This window comes from Spermophilus citellus (genome assembly GCF_964194105.1).
Source record: "Spermophilus citellus genome assembly, chromosome: 1".
In the NCBI taxonomy this organism is placed as follows: Eukaryota; Metazoa; Chordata; class Mammalia; order Rodentia; family Sciuridae; genus Spermophilus; species Spermophilus citellus.
This window is the reverse complement of record NC_138182.1, coordinates 124,623,803-124,640,945: the sequence shown is the minus strand read 5'-3', so window position 1 is coordinate 124,640,945 and position 17,143 is coordinate 124,623,803. Positions and strand designations below refer to the sequence as shown.

General features: G+C 46.5%; 1 protein-coding gene across 1 annotated transcript in view; it reads left to right on the top strand.

Annotated features, from left to right (window-relative positions):
* DOCK2 (dedicator of cytokinesis 2) overlaps positions 1-17,143 on the top strand; it is a 400,926-nt gene that overhangs the window by 49,591 nt on the left and 334,192 nt on the right. Inside the window, exons 14-22 of the mRNA XM_081269393.1 lie at positions 841-965; positions 6,057-6,155; positions 9,074-9,146; positions 9,255-9,358; positions 11,906-12,089; positions 12,243-12,340; positions 13,979-14,068; positions 15,241-15,341; positions 16,160-16,294. Of these exons, the coding sequence (XP_081125519.1) occupies positions 841-965; positions 6,057-6,155; positions 9,074-9,146; positions 9,255-9,358; positions 11,906-12,089; positions 12,243-12,340; positions 13,979-14,068; positions 15,241-15,341; positions 16,160-16,294 (1,009 nt within the window). The remainder of the gene's footprint in view (positions 1-840; positions 966-6,056; positions 6,156-9,073; positions 9,147-9,254; positions 9,359-11,905; positions 12,090-12,242; positions 12,341-13,978; positions 14,069-15,240; positions 15,342-16,159; positions 16,295-17,143) is intronic.

Genomic DNA, 17,143 nt, shown 5'->3' with positions numbered 1-17,143 from the left:
CTCAATAATTTATCACGGGCATCACTTCTATTTTACTACATGTAGAACACTCTTTCTGGGGGGAATATTGTCATTCTCTTAAATTTTTAAACCTTTTATTGCCAAAGGAATCCATGCTTACCATAAAATATTCAAGTGGCCCCGTAAAGGTCTAGAGTGAAATGTTATGAGCTCCCCCACGTCTTTGTCTTTAGACGTAACCGGGGCTATTAATTTTTCTTCCAAATGTGTCTGTAATTTCAAAAGGCGAGATTGTGTAATAACACTCTTTTCAAACGTCCCTTTTGGTCTTGAGCACGAGGCTTGGTCTTCCGCCCGCCATCCCTCTCCCTGTCTCGCCTTCTTCCCCAGTTGAGTGCTGGTTCACGGGGTCTGGAGGGGATTTATTTGATCTCTATAATGAGATCTCAGCTCCTTGTGGGTTCCCTTGCAGAATGTTTTATTCCGATTGCCCCTCCTTCCTGGAAATCCTGTGTCCGTGGTCCTGGGGTACAGGAAAGCCACTCTCTTCTGGATGGGTCTATTCCTTGGTTTTTCCTGGGCCCTGATCAGTTCAGTTGAAGCTTTACTTGGCCTTCCCAGAAGGTGTCACTAGAGGATGGAAAGCAAGGGATCTTCAGGTGGAGGAAAACATGGCCACTTTTTGACCATGCGATCCCTTTTTTGGGATGGATGTCCTAGCGTCCCTCCATCCTTGTGCTCCCCACTTCTGCATTCTCCCGGCAGGTAAAAAATGCCTTTCCCCAGCAGTTCTGATTTAACATCCTAAATAGTGCTGCCTCCCCTCCAGCTCTCCTCAGAAGCCTGTCTAACTCTTTCTCCTCTCTCCCTCCGCCTCAGGGGATGTCAGGAACGACATCTACATTACTCTCTTACAAGGTGACTTTGACAAGTACAACAAGACCACGCAGAGGAATGTGGAAGTGATCATGTGTGTGTGTGCCGAGGACGGCAAAACGCTACCTGTAAGGGCTCAGCCACGCTGGCTCTGGGGGCCGGGGCCTGGGGGCGAGGAGAGTGGGGATGGGGTTGGGGAGCGGGTCTGGTCATAAAGATTTGCTTTTCCTCTCCCAGATTTGGCTCCTTCAATGCCAGGTGCCTTTGGGATGGCTCTGAGTGATGTGGGCTACACCTTCAGAGCCTGGTTAACGTGGTGTCACACAGTGAGACCTCATGTTGTCACTTCTTGGTGCCTAGGCAGTTTTTCAATGCCTGTTTCTTATCCTTTATGACCCCTTCTTCTTCTTTTTATTTTGCTTGGCCTCTGCTTATAGGTTAGCCTCTTGCAGCTAAAATGTTGTTCTTGTTGAAAACCAAGCTGGTTTATTCAGGCAAAATCCATAGTAAGAAAGAGGATCAATACAGAGCCTTGGGCTGGTGTGAGGCTCAGATGTCCTCAAAGCAGACATTCCTGACACTTAATCCAGCTCCCCAGCACTCAGCCAGGAATCCGGGTGGAAAGCCTTATTCACAAATTGGTCTCCAGAGAGCTCGCAGAGCCTACTCAAGGATGCAAAGCACATGGCTATATTTATCCAGCATATGTCCCGGACAATATTTGTCGTGTGTGTTTACAGTTATTTACTTATATTTCCTGTAAGGTTGTCAGCAGTTGTGTCCAGTGTGTAGGAGGGTTTTTGCTTCTCAATTCCTCCTCTTGGAATACTTAGCCGAAAATAAGATCAATTTTCAGCAGAAGTTTCAGTGCAGGAAAAGCTTCCCCCAGAGCCACTGTAGGGGATCCCACAGCCCAGGCAAGCAGGGCACTGACCAGAGAGGGGCACAAGGGCTAATAGCCATCGGCTCTAGCCTTGGGGCCTCAGCTCAGGCCTGGTATTGTCACCCTCTCCCTCAGAATATCTGGTGTCCCCAGGAGAACTCCCCTCTGCCAGGCTCTGCCATACTGAGATGCCTTTCCACCCCATTACCCTGCCTTTGAGAGATGGGACTGAAACCTTCCTGAGTACAACTCCTCCTCCAAGGTCATCAAGTTAGCAGGTGGCAGAGATGGGGTTTGATTCCAGGCTCCAGGTCTCCTCATCACGTCACTAGAGGGCCTACACATGTTTTTAAAATTCTTCCAGTTACTTCTCATTTGAAAAGTGAGGCTGATAACTCTTCTGCCAATCCTGGGATGATTCAGACTTGTTTTATAATTGTGAAGAAATCCCTGCTGGTGCCTTTTCGTTCACAAAACCACCCTCATTAATTAATATCTTCTTGAGAAAAATCCCTGTGTTTACCTCATCCTCTTATTGTCACATGGTGAGACTTTTCTGAAAAACAGAATAAGTGAGAAACACTTGGCTGAGAGGAACACAAAGGAAGAGCAGAGGGTTTTTATCTGAAAGGAGAAATTGCATTTCAGGAATGTATAGACAGTTGCTTTGAAGTTATTTTTATCCAGCTATCTGGAGAACTTTTTAACCTCAGCCTCATTTTTAAAACATGGATATGCCGGCTTTGCATGTTGCCGAAGGACAAATTAGAGGGAACAGGTAACAGGCAGGCCGACTTCTTATCTCACGTCGGAACCATTTTTACCTCCACCTTTGCGTCTTTCAAGTCACACCCTGGCCGTTTAGATGCAGTTATCAAAGACGAATACATAAGCAGGACTTCAGGGGCTGAAATGCATAGGTGACCACGGGCCATGGAGATAATTTGCATTTTCACCTGTTGGGGAAGTTATGGGGAAGTGCAGTTGACCAGCTATTGAAAATGGCTAAGGAAGCCCGTGGGAGGCTTTTCTTTCCCTATTTGCAGAAATAAATATCACTGTCTAGTTAAGTGTCACACAGCACACTCAAAAGCTCCTGCTTTATTTGGTGGGTTCCTGTGGGAACAGTCCCTGAAGGGAAGCATCAATTTCCTCTCTTGTTCCAGGTGTTGTCTTTGGCAGATTAGGGCCAGCCAGCGGAAAGGGTTAGGTTGCCCTTGGCTCACTTTGGGTCCTCAGGTCCTTGCTCAGGTGGGGCTGTAGCAGAGAAGCTCATGAGCTATATAGTAAATATGGATAACAGGAAGGGAGGGTAACCTTGAGAGGAGGCAGGGCAAGCCAGGCAGCCCTGGAAGGGAACTCAGAAAGACAAACCAGCCTGAAGCAGGTTTCTAGAGGAGCCCAGAAGCCCAGATGCTGCCCGGCCCAGAAACCTCTGTTTTTCTGAGGCCATCCAGCTTAAGGTATTGGAGGCAGGGACTAGAAACAGTGTGACCTGGTGCTCAAGATCATGATCTCTGGGGCTAGACCACCAGGTGCAAAGCCTAGTACAGCCTGGATCAGTAAAACAACTCTGAACTAGTTCCATGACCTCTCCGAGTCTGAGAGTCTACCCAAAACTGGGATGAGCAAAGACACCTCACCCTTGTGAATATCAGATGAGTTGACCACATCGTGGGTGTTTGCTGAATCCACTCATTATTATTAGAAAAGTGTCATATGCTTCAGACCCGATTTCCACCTGCAAACGCTGGTTGACATCTCCCATGACGTGGCACATCCTTGGTCAAGTGCATTCGCAGCTGTGGTGCATCCGCCTCCTCGGGTGATGCCTGTGGAGAGACAGGAGCCTGGTGACCCTCCTCTGTGGTGTCTCTGCCAAGGCCATGTCAGCATCACAGCTCCCCAACTTCAGGATTCTCCCTCAGGTTTTCCACTGACCTGGAGTTCCCTCACCAGCTAGGGGCTCTCGGAGGGTGGGCAGTGTGGACTGTGGCCAAAGTCTCACTTGAGATTTATATGAATCTACATCCTCCCTAGAGCTAGGCTGTGTACTGGCTGGCTGCCTCTCTCTCTCTCTCTCTCTCTCTCTCTCTCTCTCTCTCTCTGTCTCTCTCTCTCTCTCTCTGTCTCTCTCTCTCTCTCTCTCTCTCTCCACCAGCCTCCAATTTGAGCTTTGGAGTACTGAGGTAGAGGCCAATGTCTTTGGCTTTTCTCTGTATAAAGCTGAGAATTTTTTTTTTTTTTAGCTGTAGGAAATAAAATTTTTTTATCATCAGGATAGTTTTGTGACATTCAGTTGCCTGCCATAGTGCAGTTTTATTTTCACCTGAGATATATGTGTGTTTTCAGACTTTATAAGCTATGTGGGATTCATGGAAGCAACAGAGACGATAAGCCCATAAATGTCACCAGATATGAATATTTGCAGGTAGAAAGAGTATAGGTTGTTATAGAAGGAACACTGGACAAGGATCTAGAGGACCTGCCACTTTTTTGGTCAAGTGAATTAGCCTCTCAGGGCTTCAGTTTACCCACCTATGCAATGGGTTCGCATTAAGGACTTAGCATGACGCTGGATGCCAAGTGGCCAGCAAACCTTTGGAAGCATGTTTCAGCTCATTGCCTCAAATAGTTCTGGAACTCAGCTCACCCTTTTCCTATCCATTGGACACCGAGAACTTTTCAGTGAGTGGACAGATTTTCCTTCCCAATGTAGCTGGTTTCCAGGGGCCACAGAGGGCCTTCCTGTGGCCAACTCTGATGGCTCAACATACTGAGGGGTCAAGGATTTATTGCAGAAACTGAAGGAATCTGATGAAAGGTGTAGACTCTCCCAGGAGCACCTGCCTTGCAATTATAGGGGCTAGTGCTTCAAAACTAGTCCTTAGGCTCCTAAAAGTCTGGGTTCCAACACAAGATCAAGCTAGTGTGACCCAGAAGGGGCCTAGGGTGGTTTTCATACTAGCTGATCAATTTTTCACTTCAAATCCCCAAACTGATGGGATAAGAGAGAGAGAGAGAGAGAGAGAGAGAGAGAGAGAGAGAGAGAGAGAGAGAATGAGAATGAATGAATTAGGGATTTGATTATACTATCTGAAAATAATTCCTTGTTACTTTCTGAGACTCTGAGGGTGATTTCTTTTTTAAAAAATTTTATTTATTGATTGATATGTGGTGCTGAGGATCAAACCCATTGCCTCACACATGCCAGGCAAGCACTCTGCCACTGAGCCATGACCCCAGCTCTCTGAGGGTGATTTCTATGGCGAAGAACAAATATCCTACATAGGTCAGAGTGCTCTGCTTGCTCTCTGCTCAGAATGCCTTTCCCATGTTTCTGCTCAAAGCCAACTCAGACTCTTTCTTAAAGATGCTTAACTATCACCAGGCATGGAGGTGCATGCCTGTAATTCCAGTAGTTCAGGAGGCTGAGGCAGGAAGATTGTAAGTTTAAAGCCAGCCTCAACCCTAAGCAACTCAGCGAAACCCTGTCTCAAAATAAAAAATAAAAAAGGGCTGGGGATGTGGTTCAGTGGTCAAGTGCCCCTGGGTTCAATCCCTGCTACCAAAAAAAAAAAAAGTTGCTTAAGTGTCATCACCTCTAAGGGGTCTTCCCTGAGTTCAGTCTATGTGTGCCTGTCATCACATGGCACTAGTCAGGACCGGGGAGCTCATGTGTCTGACCCTCTCCACCAAACTCTGAGCTCCTATCTGGTTCAGTTCCTAGCTCACCCTGGTTCCTCCAGAGCTTAGTGTGGGCCCAAAACGTGCAGAAGATGATCACCACTGCAGGCTAAATGGAATCACCCCCCCCCCGGCCTCATTGTTCATGGTGGGCACCCCATTGTCTTTCTGAAGCTCATGCTGTCTGCCACTGCCCAGCGAGTGCCCTCCCACTTTGGTGCATCAGCAACCAAAATCCATCAGAATGGGTTTCTGCTTGGCCGACCTGAGCCTGTTTGTAAACCTTGTGCACATCCACATTTAGGAAACAAATAGGATTAATAAGACTAGCAGCATGCAGTGACTCAGAGGCTGGTTACCATTTACAATGAGGCGCCACGTCAGCGACTGGCACGCTCCAGTGGTTTCCAGAATGAAAGTAATAGAATTTCTGTGGTTAAGCAGCTGTCACTCCTGGGCCAGGGATGCTCATGTATAAATCCGTAATGTAGAAGGGTCATGATAGGGGCCTGGAGAAGGGTCAGGGAAGGCAGGGTTAACTTAGACTCTAAGATTGGCTTTGGCCTTGGAACAAATGTTGCCCAAACACAGGAAATAGCAATTCTATAGTGTTTTTTTTTTTCTCTCTCTCTCTATTTTTCTTGGTCAGAATGCAATTTGTGTGGGAGCTGGGGACAAGCCCATGAACGAGTATCGCTCCGTTGTATACTACCAAGTCAAGCAGCCACGCTGGATGGAAACAGTCAAGGTAATAATAATGATAAGAGCAGTGAACGTGTATGTAGCTGTTACAGTGAACCAGGCACTGTTTTAAGTATTTTAGTTTAAAAGTTTATTTCCTGCCATAGTCTTGTGAGGTCTGCATTGTATTTCCCTCATTCTACTGGTGAGAAAATTGTGGCCCAGAACTAGTGAGTGGATTGTCCAGTGTCACTGCTGGTCATGTCAGGACTGGAACCCAGGCAGCCTGCCTCTGATCTGAGCTCTCCAGTGCTCCTTGAGGGGACAGGAAGTGGACTGGAGCCCTTATCATTCCTGCTCCTTCTCATGAGAATGTGCCAACAAGTTGATTAAGACTCCCAGAGAGTTCAGGATTCATGTTCCTGCTCTTCCATTAATTCCCCAGCTGTTTGACCTTGAGCAAGTCATTGGATCTGTCGTGTTGTGATTTCCTCATCTGTACAATGGGAGCCACAGGATGACTGTGAGGATGAAATGATTTAACCACCCAACGCTGTCAGAGAGTCTTGGAGGAGTGTGCGTTTGATAAATGCTACAAATGCGACACGTTCTCGGCTGTCCTGCAGCGTACCTGCTAGTTTTCTTGGTGTAGAAAACTACAAACCAGATCTGCAGCTCCTTTGAGCTGCTCTTCCAGCCCTGGCCCCTTGCCCATTTTTTACTCTCCCCTCTGCAGCTTTGCGCCTGCGCTGTGCGCTGTGCGGTAGAGAGTGGAGGAGGCAAGGATACAGAGATTCCAAATGCCTGCTGTGATCCTCCAGGTCCTTCGCAGATGGTGCCCCCACCCCCCAGTACTCTGTGGTGTTTCATTAAAATAAAGCTCCTGGATAAAGTAAATGTGAGAAATACTAAGAAGTGACCGAAAGTATAGTGTCAAAGGCTTCCTCGTCTCAGGTTCTCAGAACCCTTCTGATGGAAGCGTCTCTGCAGAGCTGCAGGAGGAGAGAGTGCATTTCCCAGACCTGCTCCACCATGGAGCTTTTCCTTTCCCCAGCGGCCCATCCCTGGACTAGCGCACTGTTGATGACACTTCAAAGATCCCTTGTTCTGCTCTAAGCATATGGGAGGCTTGATAGACCCAAGTGATGGTGAAGAACACACAGGAATATATTGTCATTTTCTTCATGGAACACCCAGCTCAATTCTGGGGCCAATTTTGAGTCTACTTACCTGGAAGGACACAAAGTGACAGAGCTGTCTTCAGCCCTGGGGTACAGTAGAAATCACCACTCGTGGGGGCATGGGGTCCTCTGAGGCACCTTCAGAGGATCTGAACAGCACCTGGCAGGTGTCTGGTGGCAAGTCAGGCAGTAGACATGTCCCCAAGGACAAGTGCTGTGGTTCTCTGATAGTCTTTTATTGGTCCAGTAGCTAATCGTTGTGGACTTGTCCACTAGTCCTCTCTTGGATGGAGGCCAGCCCATCAAACTGTCCTGTTCTACCCACCAGGGAGAAATACCAGAGTTTTCAAGATGTGAGCTTAAAACGGGCCGTGGGATACCTGAAAAAATGCCCCTTTAGTAGAAGTGGCTGTAGACACAAATCACCACATCATCATGCTACACAGGAAAGAATATTCTCCATTGGAATATGAATTAGGAATTAATTCATTGAACAGTGAAACTTGATTCTAGCTTTGAATACCTCTGCCTCATAATCAGCAGCAGCCCTTACTCACCTGTGCTGACTCAGGAGAGACACAGCTTCCTTTTTGCTGATAGCTATTCAAACCCCAATGGTCTGGCCTTGTCGCATCTATTCCTAGTTTTCTGTGGGTCTACTTATATTCGTTCTTGTCAAGATGATGACCTGCCCAACTTTGGGGTCAGAAAGTTATTGGACCGGGTAGGTCCTCTGTTCTGTGTGCTCTCCTGCACCCTAGTTATATCTCTTTGCTGGTTCTTGCCATGCAGTATTTTATATGTCACTCCACATGGACTGTGAGTTCTCTGGGTTCAGATATGCTACCTTCATCAGTGTGGCTAATGCCTCACATCTTGTAGCTTCCAGGAACCATTCCACATTCAGTGAGAGGATAAGTGAGACCCAGGAGACTCTCAGTTCTTTTGCTGGGTATGAAACATAGACAAGACCTCCTCTGGCTCAGATTTTCTTGTCTGGAAGAGAAATTCCTGCAATGTATACTTTTAGTTTTGTTTTGTTTTGTTTTGGCTTTTGATAGTCATCTGTACTGTGCAGACCTTTAAAAAATCAGTGTTGTTCTTGCAGGTAGCTAAGCTCCTCTGCATTGGCCTGAATTGCACACTACAGGAAGCTGTGGGGCTCTGAGAGGTGGGGAGTGCAGAGCCAGCCAAAGCACCTCAGTGAGCGGTGCCAGCAGACCCTCACCCTACAGTGGTGCTGGGAGATGCAGATGATTGTCCTACCTTTATATCTGTATCCGTGGAAGCAGAAGTATCAGACATGTGTCCCACCAAAGAGGGGATGAGTCCTAGGATTTTTCCAAATATTATTGGATTAAAACACTTTTATTAATTGGCCTAAATGAGAGTCCTCAAGCAATCCCTTAATGGCCACTGTTAATTTGCTAAGCCCTGCTGCAATTGCTAGAGCTCCTGGAGTGTGTAAGGAAATGTGCACTGTGCACTCTGCAGTGCATCAAATCCTGTGCTAAAGTTATGTGACTTTTATATCAATTTGGGGAGATTCATTTTTCCTCACTATAATTTATGGACCTCTTTTCATTGGCTGGGAATGCAATTTGCCAAATGGATTACATTTGGTACTTTATTTTCTCTTCATAGCTAGTTCTTATGTAATTTATTTACAGTTCATCAGGCTTGATGGATGGGTGGCAAAGCAGCACACTGAGCCTCAAGCTAAATGGTCAGGCTGCCTGTGGGGTGGGACGGGGGGTTGTGTTTAACTCATGGGTCTCCTGAGCTCTGGTTTCTGCCTGCTGAGGTGGCCGTCCCAATCGAGGACATGCAGAGGATCCATCTGCGATTCATGTTTCGACACCGGTCATCCCTGGAATGTGAGTACCCAAACAAATGGCGTCCCTGCAGCTCTCCTGAGACATGGGTGAGAGAGCGGGGTGGCCCGCGTGTGGTTTTCTTTCCTAACCTGACTATGCCGTTTCTAGCTAAGGATAAAGGGGAAAAGAACTTTGCCATGTCCTACGTGAAGCTGATGAAAGACGACGGGACCACTCTGCACGACGGCTGCCATGACTTGGTTGTCCTCAAGGTACCGTGAGTCAGAGCCAATGGCAGTGAAGAGGGTGCAGGAACCAATGGGTGATGGCAGGATGGCCTAGTGGTTAACAGCAGGAACCCCAGGACCACAGGCCTACCAGCTGAGTGGCCCAGTGCAAACACAACTCCTCTGGGCCCCGTTTCCTCACCTGTGAGCTGCCTGTGACTCATTGTGAGGATTATGTGAGATGGTGCTTGCAATCTGGGTGCAAAAGAGAGCACCAAATGGAGAAGTCATGGTACATATGGAAATGGGCTCTTGACTCCTTGAGGTCCTCTGTGGGACATGCAGAAGACCGACAGGGAACATTTGAGAGAGGTTGCACTGTAGCTAATGAAGAAATATCAGAATCTGGGTCCCGATCATGCTGCTATGTAAATCTGGAATTATCTCACATGTCTTCCTGAGTCTCAGTTTTCTTTGTTTAGGCAGATTGTCAGTCTGTTTGGGCGTACCGGTGTCCACTGTTAGGTTTTCACAGCACGAGACCTGCACTGTGAAAACTATTAACAAAATAACTGAAGAAGGCTACTTTATAAGGAAAAGAGGTTTATTTAGCTCACAGTTTCAGAAGTTCAAGAACATAGTGCTCTGCTCTGGTGAGGCCCTTCTGGCTGTGTTACATCATGGCAGAATGTGTGTGAGGAAGAGATCTCGCACCAAATTGGGCACCAGAGAGGCCAGGCATGGCTAGAATCAGGCTTTTATAACCACCCTGTCTCTAAAACTAAGCAGCATCCCATGAGAACTACCTTCATCCCTTCTGAAGACAGCGCCCCCGTGACCCAAAAACCTTCTGTAGGCTCCACCTCTTTTTTTATTTTATTTTATTTTTTTTATTGTTGGTTGTTTTTTTTTATTTTTTATTTTATTTTTTTTCCACCTCTTTTTTTAAAGTTATGATTATTTTAATGTTAATTTCTTTTTTAGAATTGAATAGCATAACACAAAATGAAAATGACCATCTCTTATATTTCTACTTATAAAAATAAGTAATTTTGAGCTAAACAAAAGAAAAGAAAAATCACATAAATATGAGTTTCAGGACTTGATCGATTTAGGCAGCTAATTTTAAAAATTCATTTTGGCCTCCTCCTTCCCCAGCATGTCTACACATCTTCACTTTTAATTCATAGATGTGATCAAAAGCAGTGTCTAGAAATAGATTATATTATTTCTGGGATAGACAGCCTCTAAGAGGGTTCCCGGTGACCTCTGCCCTGGGTATTCACGCAGGCTCCACCTCTGAAAGCTTCCGTCACCTCAACATTGCCACCCTGAGAAGCAGGCCTCCAACATATGAATCTTGGGGATTAACCACACCAAACCATTGCAAGAGTGACAGCAGTGATGATGACAACTCAGTCAGATCTCAGACACAACAGGGCCGTGTAAACGTGAAGGGCGTACCGATGTCCACTGTTAGGTTTTCACAGCACGAGACCTGCACTGTTTGCAGGAGGTGGGAAGATGTTTGCCTTGACCTGGCCGGTGTGCTTCCCCTCTTGGGACAGCAGGACGCATGGGGAAGTTGCTTGCTGGATGCAGAGCTTGTGGTTGTGACCTACATACAGCATGGCTGAATCACAGGTGGACCTTTGCCTGGGCTCTCTACCTGGGGGCTGCAACTGCCCATCGGACCTTCACTGCTCATCACATGGTGCTTTTCTCTGAGTCTCCGACTTTTCCAGAAGCCCCCTTTCTTCTGTGTAGCCTGTGTTCTCTCATTCATTGTGCCTTGGAATGAAAGCCATTCTTCCCCAACCTGCTGGGAACTCCTTGGGGCAGAGGACCAGTCGTAGCCAGTTTTCCTTTTACTTGACTTCATTAAACCTTAGTTTCCTCAACTGTAAACTGAGAATGATAACAAAATCTGCTTCATCCACTTGAATGAGGTGAACTAAGGCACACAAAGGATTTGGAATAGCTCGGGGCAGAGGAAGGGTCTGATCAGGAGGGTCTCCTGAGCACTGCCTCTGGTCATTCATATGGCCTGGCGAGGCATGTGCATTTCTTTTAATCTGCTATGTTCTCTGCATTATCCCATTTAGTTTGGGAGTATGATTTTTCTCAGTTTACCTGTGAGAAAAATGGACACGGAGAAGCCAGAGAATGAATCCAGGATAAACAGAACAAGCTTCGGGTCCAGGGCTTCTTGACCTAGTGCCTTTGCCACTCACTCCCAGGTTAAGCTGGATTCCCTAGTGTCCTGGAGCATCTTTTTCTTTTAATCATTTCAAAAAATTTTAGGATGGATTAAAACTGCTATCTGGGAATCTTCAATTCCCTTTTCTGCTTTAAGATGCTCACAGAGGCTCCAGCTGGTTGATCGGCCCCTTCTGCATTCAGCTAACTAGATTCCCACGTTTGTGACGGTACAGGCCTGCCCCGCCACCTGGTCTTCACTGCTTTCCTGATGATCTTCCTGGTTGCTTCTGACCCTCCCCAGCTCACAGCATGTAATTTGGCCACTTCAAGCTCTGTGTAGATTATATGAGTAGTCTCGGCTTGGGACAGTAACCAAAGTGTCATTTCCAGGGGGACAGCAAGAAGATGGAGGATGCCAGTGCTTACCTGACTCTTCCTTCTTATCGACATTATTCGGAAAACAAGGGGGCCACCTTGAGCCGGAGCTCCAGCAGTGTTGGGGGGCTGTCCATCAGCTCTCGAGATGTGTTCTCCATTTCCACCCTGGTGTGCTCCACAAAGCTCACCCAGAATGGTAATGGAGCCCACTGGGAGTTTTGTCTGTGGTGTGTGTGTGTGTGTGTGTGTGTGTGTGTGTGTGTGTGTGCATGGATGCACAAGCCCAGGTGCATGGCAGCCTGGTGGTTTGATCAGTAACAGTGATCCTCTTGTCCCACCTGTGTTTTAGTGGGCTTGCTGGGTTTGCTGAAGTGGCGCATGAGGCCCCAACTGCTGCAAGAGAATTTAGAAAAGTTGAAGATCGTGGATGGAGAGGAGGTGGTGAAGGTTAGTGGGTACTTCACTTCCTGTGTTCATCCACCAGTGACAGAAATTTAAGTCAAGGGCAGCTCCAGGGAAGGAGGCGGGTGGGTTTTCCTCGCCACGGTGAATCTTTATTGGGAAATCCAGTGGGGAGACTTGGCTTGATGGCACTGAATATCGAGTATCAGGAAACTCTGGTTGTGCTTAGTCTCTGTGACAGATTAACCTGGGTGTTGAGCCCAGCTCTCCCATTTACCATCTTTATGCAATAATACTATGAAATGACATGTTTCTCAAGGTTGTTATGAGCTTTCAGTGATGTTATTTAAAAATAACTCAGTGCTGTCTCTTACAGAATATTCATTTCTGTGTCTGACTTGTTTTACTCACATCCTCGCTGTCGCGTGACAAAGCGCTGTGTCATGTTCTGTAGTGTGAAATAATAAATAATACATAATAAATGAACGAAAGCACACAAAACTTACAAAGTTCAATAAATACTGATAGTAATTATTTTGTTATGTACATGTTGCTATGTTTAGTAGTATGATCTCTCAGTACTATATGCACATTGTTAGAAATGAGAAGTTTATTTGTAGTTTGTCTGCTCAGAGAGCACTATGCCTTGAAAGTGAGAAAGAGAAAGACGTCAGTGCTTGCTCTGTAGGTGAAGCGTGCAGAAAACCATGCAAATGCCTGGGATCTATAGGGTGGAGGAGAGTAGACGGTGTAAGGTGGAGGTCTGGCTAGAGCAGGCCGCCTCTCCAGCCCCATCAAGAGGACAAGTGTGGAGACAAGTGTTTCCCACGGTCCTGGTCATCATGTTTCCACCAGGAATTTGGTTCAGCTAGAAACCCTGAAGTTAGATGTCTTTATGTGGTAGCTCTGGCTTTTAAGAGATTATAGGAAATATTGACTCTTCCCTTAGGAGGGAAGGAAATCAAGTTTTATTTAATTGCACAACCCTGGAGAAATGGTGGTAGAACTTCCAGATCAATGCTTCAATGGACGCTATTGACCCACCCACCCACCTAGCTCAGCACTGATAATCACACGCCCACAGATGCCCCCTGGAGAAGGCTGTTGCTACCAGGCAGTTTGGAGAAGTCATCTGGGGGTGGGGGTGGGGTTCCACTGCATTCTTTCTTTCGATTCTTCTTTTTAAAAAATGTTTGTTATTGGAGTATACTATCCCTGCGACGCAGCAGGCACCAGCACAGCCCAGGGAGATTTTGTTCACTGCCCGCCGCATCCATCCCCCAGATGGAGATGCACGACACTCGCAGAGTTGCTGCGGTCCCTCTCGCCCCCTTCGCAGTCATGAACCCCCGTAGGGGCAATGGCTAGGCTGGCTGCTCTGTTCATGGATGGGTGTTTCCTACTCTTGAATTTTCTGAAGCTGGAGTGAGAGAGTGTTCATTTCTGTGTCTGACTTGTTTTACTCACATCCTCGCTGTCACGTGACGAAGTGCTGTGTCATGTTCTCTAGTGTGAAATTGCTACTGTGCATGGACAGCCAAGTGGCTCCAAGTCCTGGCTCTTCTGTGGGCCTCTCAAACATGGCCTGGGTGCTGTGCGCTCGTTCTCTTGGGTAGACAGGTGAGGGTGGGGTCCCTGGCCATCTGCACTCCCTCTGAACGTGACCTTGGTTCTTTCGTCCAGTTTCTCCAAGACACTCTTGACGCCCTCTTCAACATCATGATGGAGCATTCTCAAAGTAATGAGTATGACATCCTCGTCTTCGATGCCCTGGTAAGAGTGTGGGGACAGGCTTTCATGTGTCTCACTCTGACAGAGAGAGAACCCATGGTGTCCATGGTCCTTTCCATGAGTTCTTTAGAGCCACGGTGACCTTTGGCAGCCAGACCCCTGAGTGAGCTGTTGCTTCCCTTCACTGGTTTCTGGTTGTTCTGAAAGCCAAGGGCATAGTGGGGCAGGGGGAGTTTTCAGGTTGATGTCAGCCCAATCCTGGTGGGGAGCACAGGAGGCCAGGTGCTGGGAATCGTCACCTCCATTCCCAGGAGTGTGGAGCCGGTCCCTGGCCAGACTGTAGAACACCTGACACTTCTCCACTTTCCTGTCATGTCCTCTGATCACTTCTGCTCCCGCCAACCCAGAACCTCTGGCCGTGTAACGCTGTCCAGATCTTTTCTCTGTCTTCCCGTATGGTCCCTCTCATGTCACGGCCTACATTTCCTCAGTGCCACGTCCAAAAAACATGAGCAACATTGCATCAGGGTTTGGGCAGTCAGTAAAGTCTCCCTGTGTTGTCCCGTGTCGCAGACATTTGCAATTTAAAAGATGCTCCTTGGAGATGAAGGTGGTTTAATCAGGTTCTTTTCACAAGGGTCCCTTACAATGTGCCTTACAGGACAGATGCTCCCTAACTAAGGGCTCCTTCCATTAAATAACTCAGAGAAGTGCTGAGTGCTGCGTGGCCCTCCTGGAGAGTCACAGTGCACATCAGTGTATCAGGTCTCTGCAAATTCCTGCAGTAAAGACGACGTCTAAGGGTGACAATATGAGGTTCCTCTAACCTACCTGACTGTGAAAGCTTTTATCTTATAACACCTTAAAGCACATTTTATGAGCACTTTTTGGAGAGACAATATTATGGTGAAAAGTATTAATCGGGTCTGGGGTTGTGGCTCAGTGGTATACCACTTTCCTAGCACATGTGAGGCACTGGGTTCGATCCACAGAACCACTTAAAAATAAATGAATGAAATAACGGTTAAAAAAAGGATTAATTGTTTATTAGTGAGCATGTCTTTATGTGGTAGCTCTGGCTTTTAAGGGATTATAGGAAATATTGATTCTGGGCAAACAAATTTTGATTAAGGGGTGCGTTGTACCAGGTAAATACTGTTTCCTGCTCTGAGTTTTCTCCCCCTCACCCCAATAATTCTTGGCATTTTCCTCAGATCTACATAATAGGACTCATTGCAGACCGGAAATTCCAGCATTTCAACACGGTCCTGGAGGCATACATTCAGCAGCACTTTAGTGCGACCCTGGCTTACAAGTGAGTCCCTCGCCTGCAGGAATTTCCTGTGCACGCGCTGCCTGCCCTGCCAGGATGCATGGGGCACAAGGAACTTGAGCAGTTGCCTTTTGACACTGGTGTGTGTGTGAGCTCTCCCTTTTCTGAGAAAACCCAACCCATAACTGGGTAATTTGGATATCCTCAAACATATGCAGAATCCCGGGATTGAGATGAAGTGTTCGTGTATTCGCTGAGCTAGTTAGCTATCATTTATGGGACAGTTACTCGTGGAAAAACACCAGAACTCAAGGCTAGAGAGGAAGAAGTACAGAAACCTGGTGGCTCTAGATTGCTGGGGGTAGGGGACCGAGGAGAGAGGGGGGGTGATGCTGGGGGGTGATGCTGGAGTGTGTGGTGGCAGCAGTTTGGGAAGAAGCCTTGGAAGGCAGGCCAAGTCATTTAAAGTCTGCCCCACTCGTGTTGGAAAAACACACATTTCCTGAGCAAGGGAGTTTCACGGTAGTTACAGGAACATTTTGTATAGAGAGAAAAATGCAAGACCACATCAGCACTGCTATCCCCCCATTGCCTGAGTAGGCCTAGTTTTACCATTGAAGACATTTTTTTTTCTTATATTTCTCCTTTGCTGTCTTTTTATGGGCAGGAAATAACTTATTCATTCCCTGTAATAAATACATATTTTCAGCAGTTATTTTTATGTTAGCAAACGAGTAGTGAACTTAGCTATACTGCCACCTTTAACCTTTGATTGAATGCCTCATAATTTTCTGAGCAAACTAATTACCATGCTGTGGACCAGAAAGAGATATATTTTGAAAATATTATCTCTTATTCAGGAAACTGATGATGGTGCTGAAGACTTACTTGGACACCTCCAGCCGAGGGGAGCAATGTGAGCCAATCCTAAGAACTCTGAAAGCTTTGGAATATGTATTCAAGTTCATTGTTCGGTCGAGGACATTGTTTTCACAGTGAGTACCTGTTATGTAAGAGTGATTGATGAACCCTGAAATCCCTATGGGAGCCAACAGTGTTTTTACTGTAGGTGAAACTCTTTAAAAATTATAACCAGCTTTCATTAAAAAAAAAAAAAAAACTTAAAATTCCAATCCAACCCAAAGAGTTCTGAGGGCTCTAGATTTTGTTTGGGAAGAGAAGGAATCCTAAGCTGTTGCAGTGGTGTTTCCCAGAGCAATGTGATGTGTGGTTTGAAGCTTTTCTGTTTTTATCTAAGATAATTTTAAGAAAACTTTCCAGGAATGAAGAATGCTCGTTTGCACTTAGGGATAAATAGGATCTTATTTTAATTTGCATTTTTGAAAAATCCAGAGAGAGTGCTGGCCTCAGGCATGGCTGAATCCAGGTACTCAGTGCCATTGGGACCATCTCTAGCTCTTGATCTTTACTGCCTTTCTTTTGTTGATGGCCTTCTGAGGCAAGTTTTTCAGTGTGCAGCGACTAGGATTCCACTAGCTAAAACAACCCTAGTTTCCTTGCTATCCCAGAAAATTTCTTTGGAGACAACTACCTCGGGTTATGTGTTAAGATCTTAATCAGGTGGCTAGGGGAACGGATAGGCATCGCTGCTAGTTGTGGTCACATGTGGCAGGGTCAGGTCAGCCCCTTACGGCATAGACTTCCTGTGGTGGAGACAGAGCTTTCCCAAAGAAAGCCTGTGCCCTTTATTTGGATCGTGACAATGGATGACCTCTAAAGCTTCACACTCAAGAAAGCATCTGAAATGGGTCATCATTTCAGATCTTCCTAAAACACCCTTTGACATTTCAGGTAAGCCAAAGAAAGACGCTGTAAATCCTGTA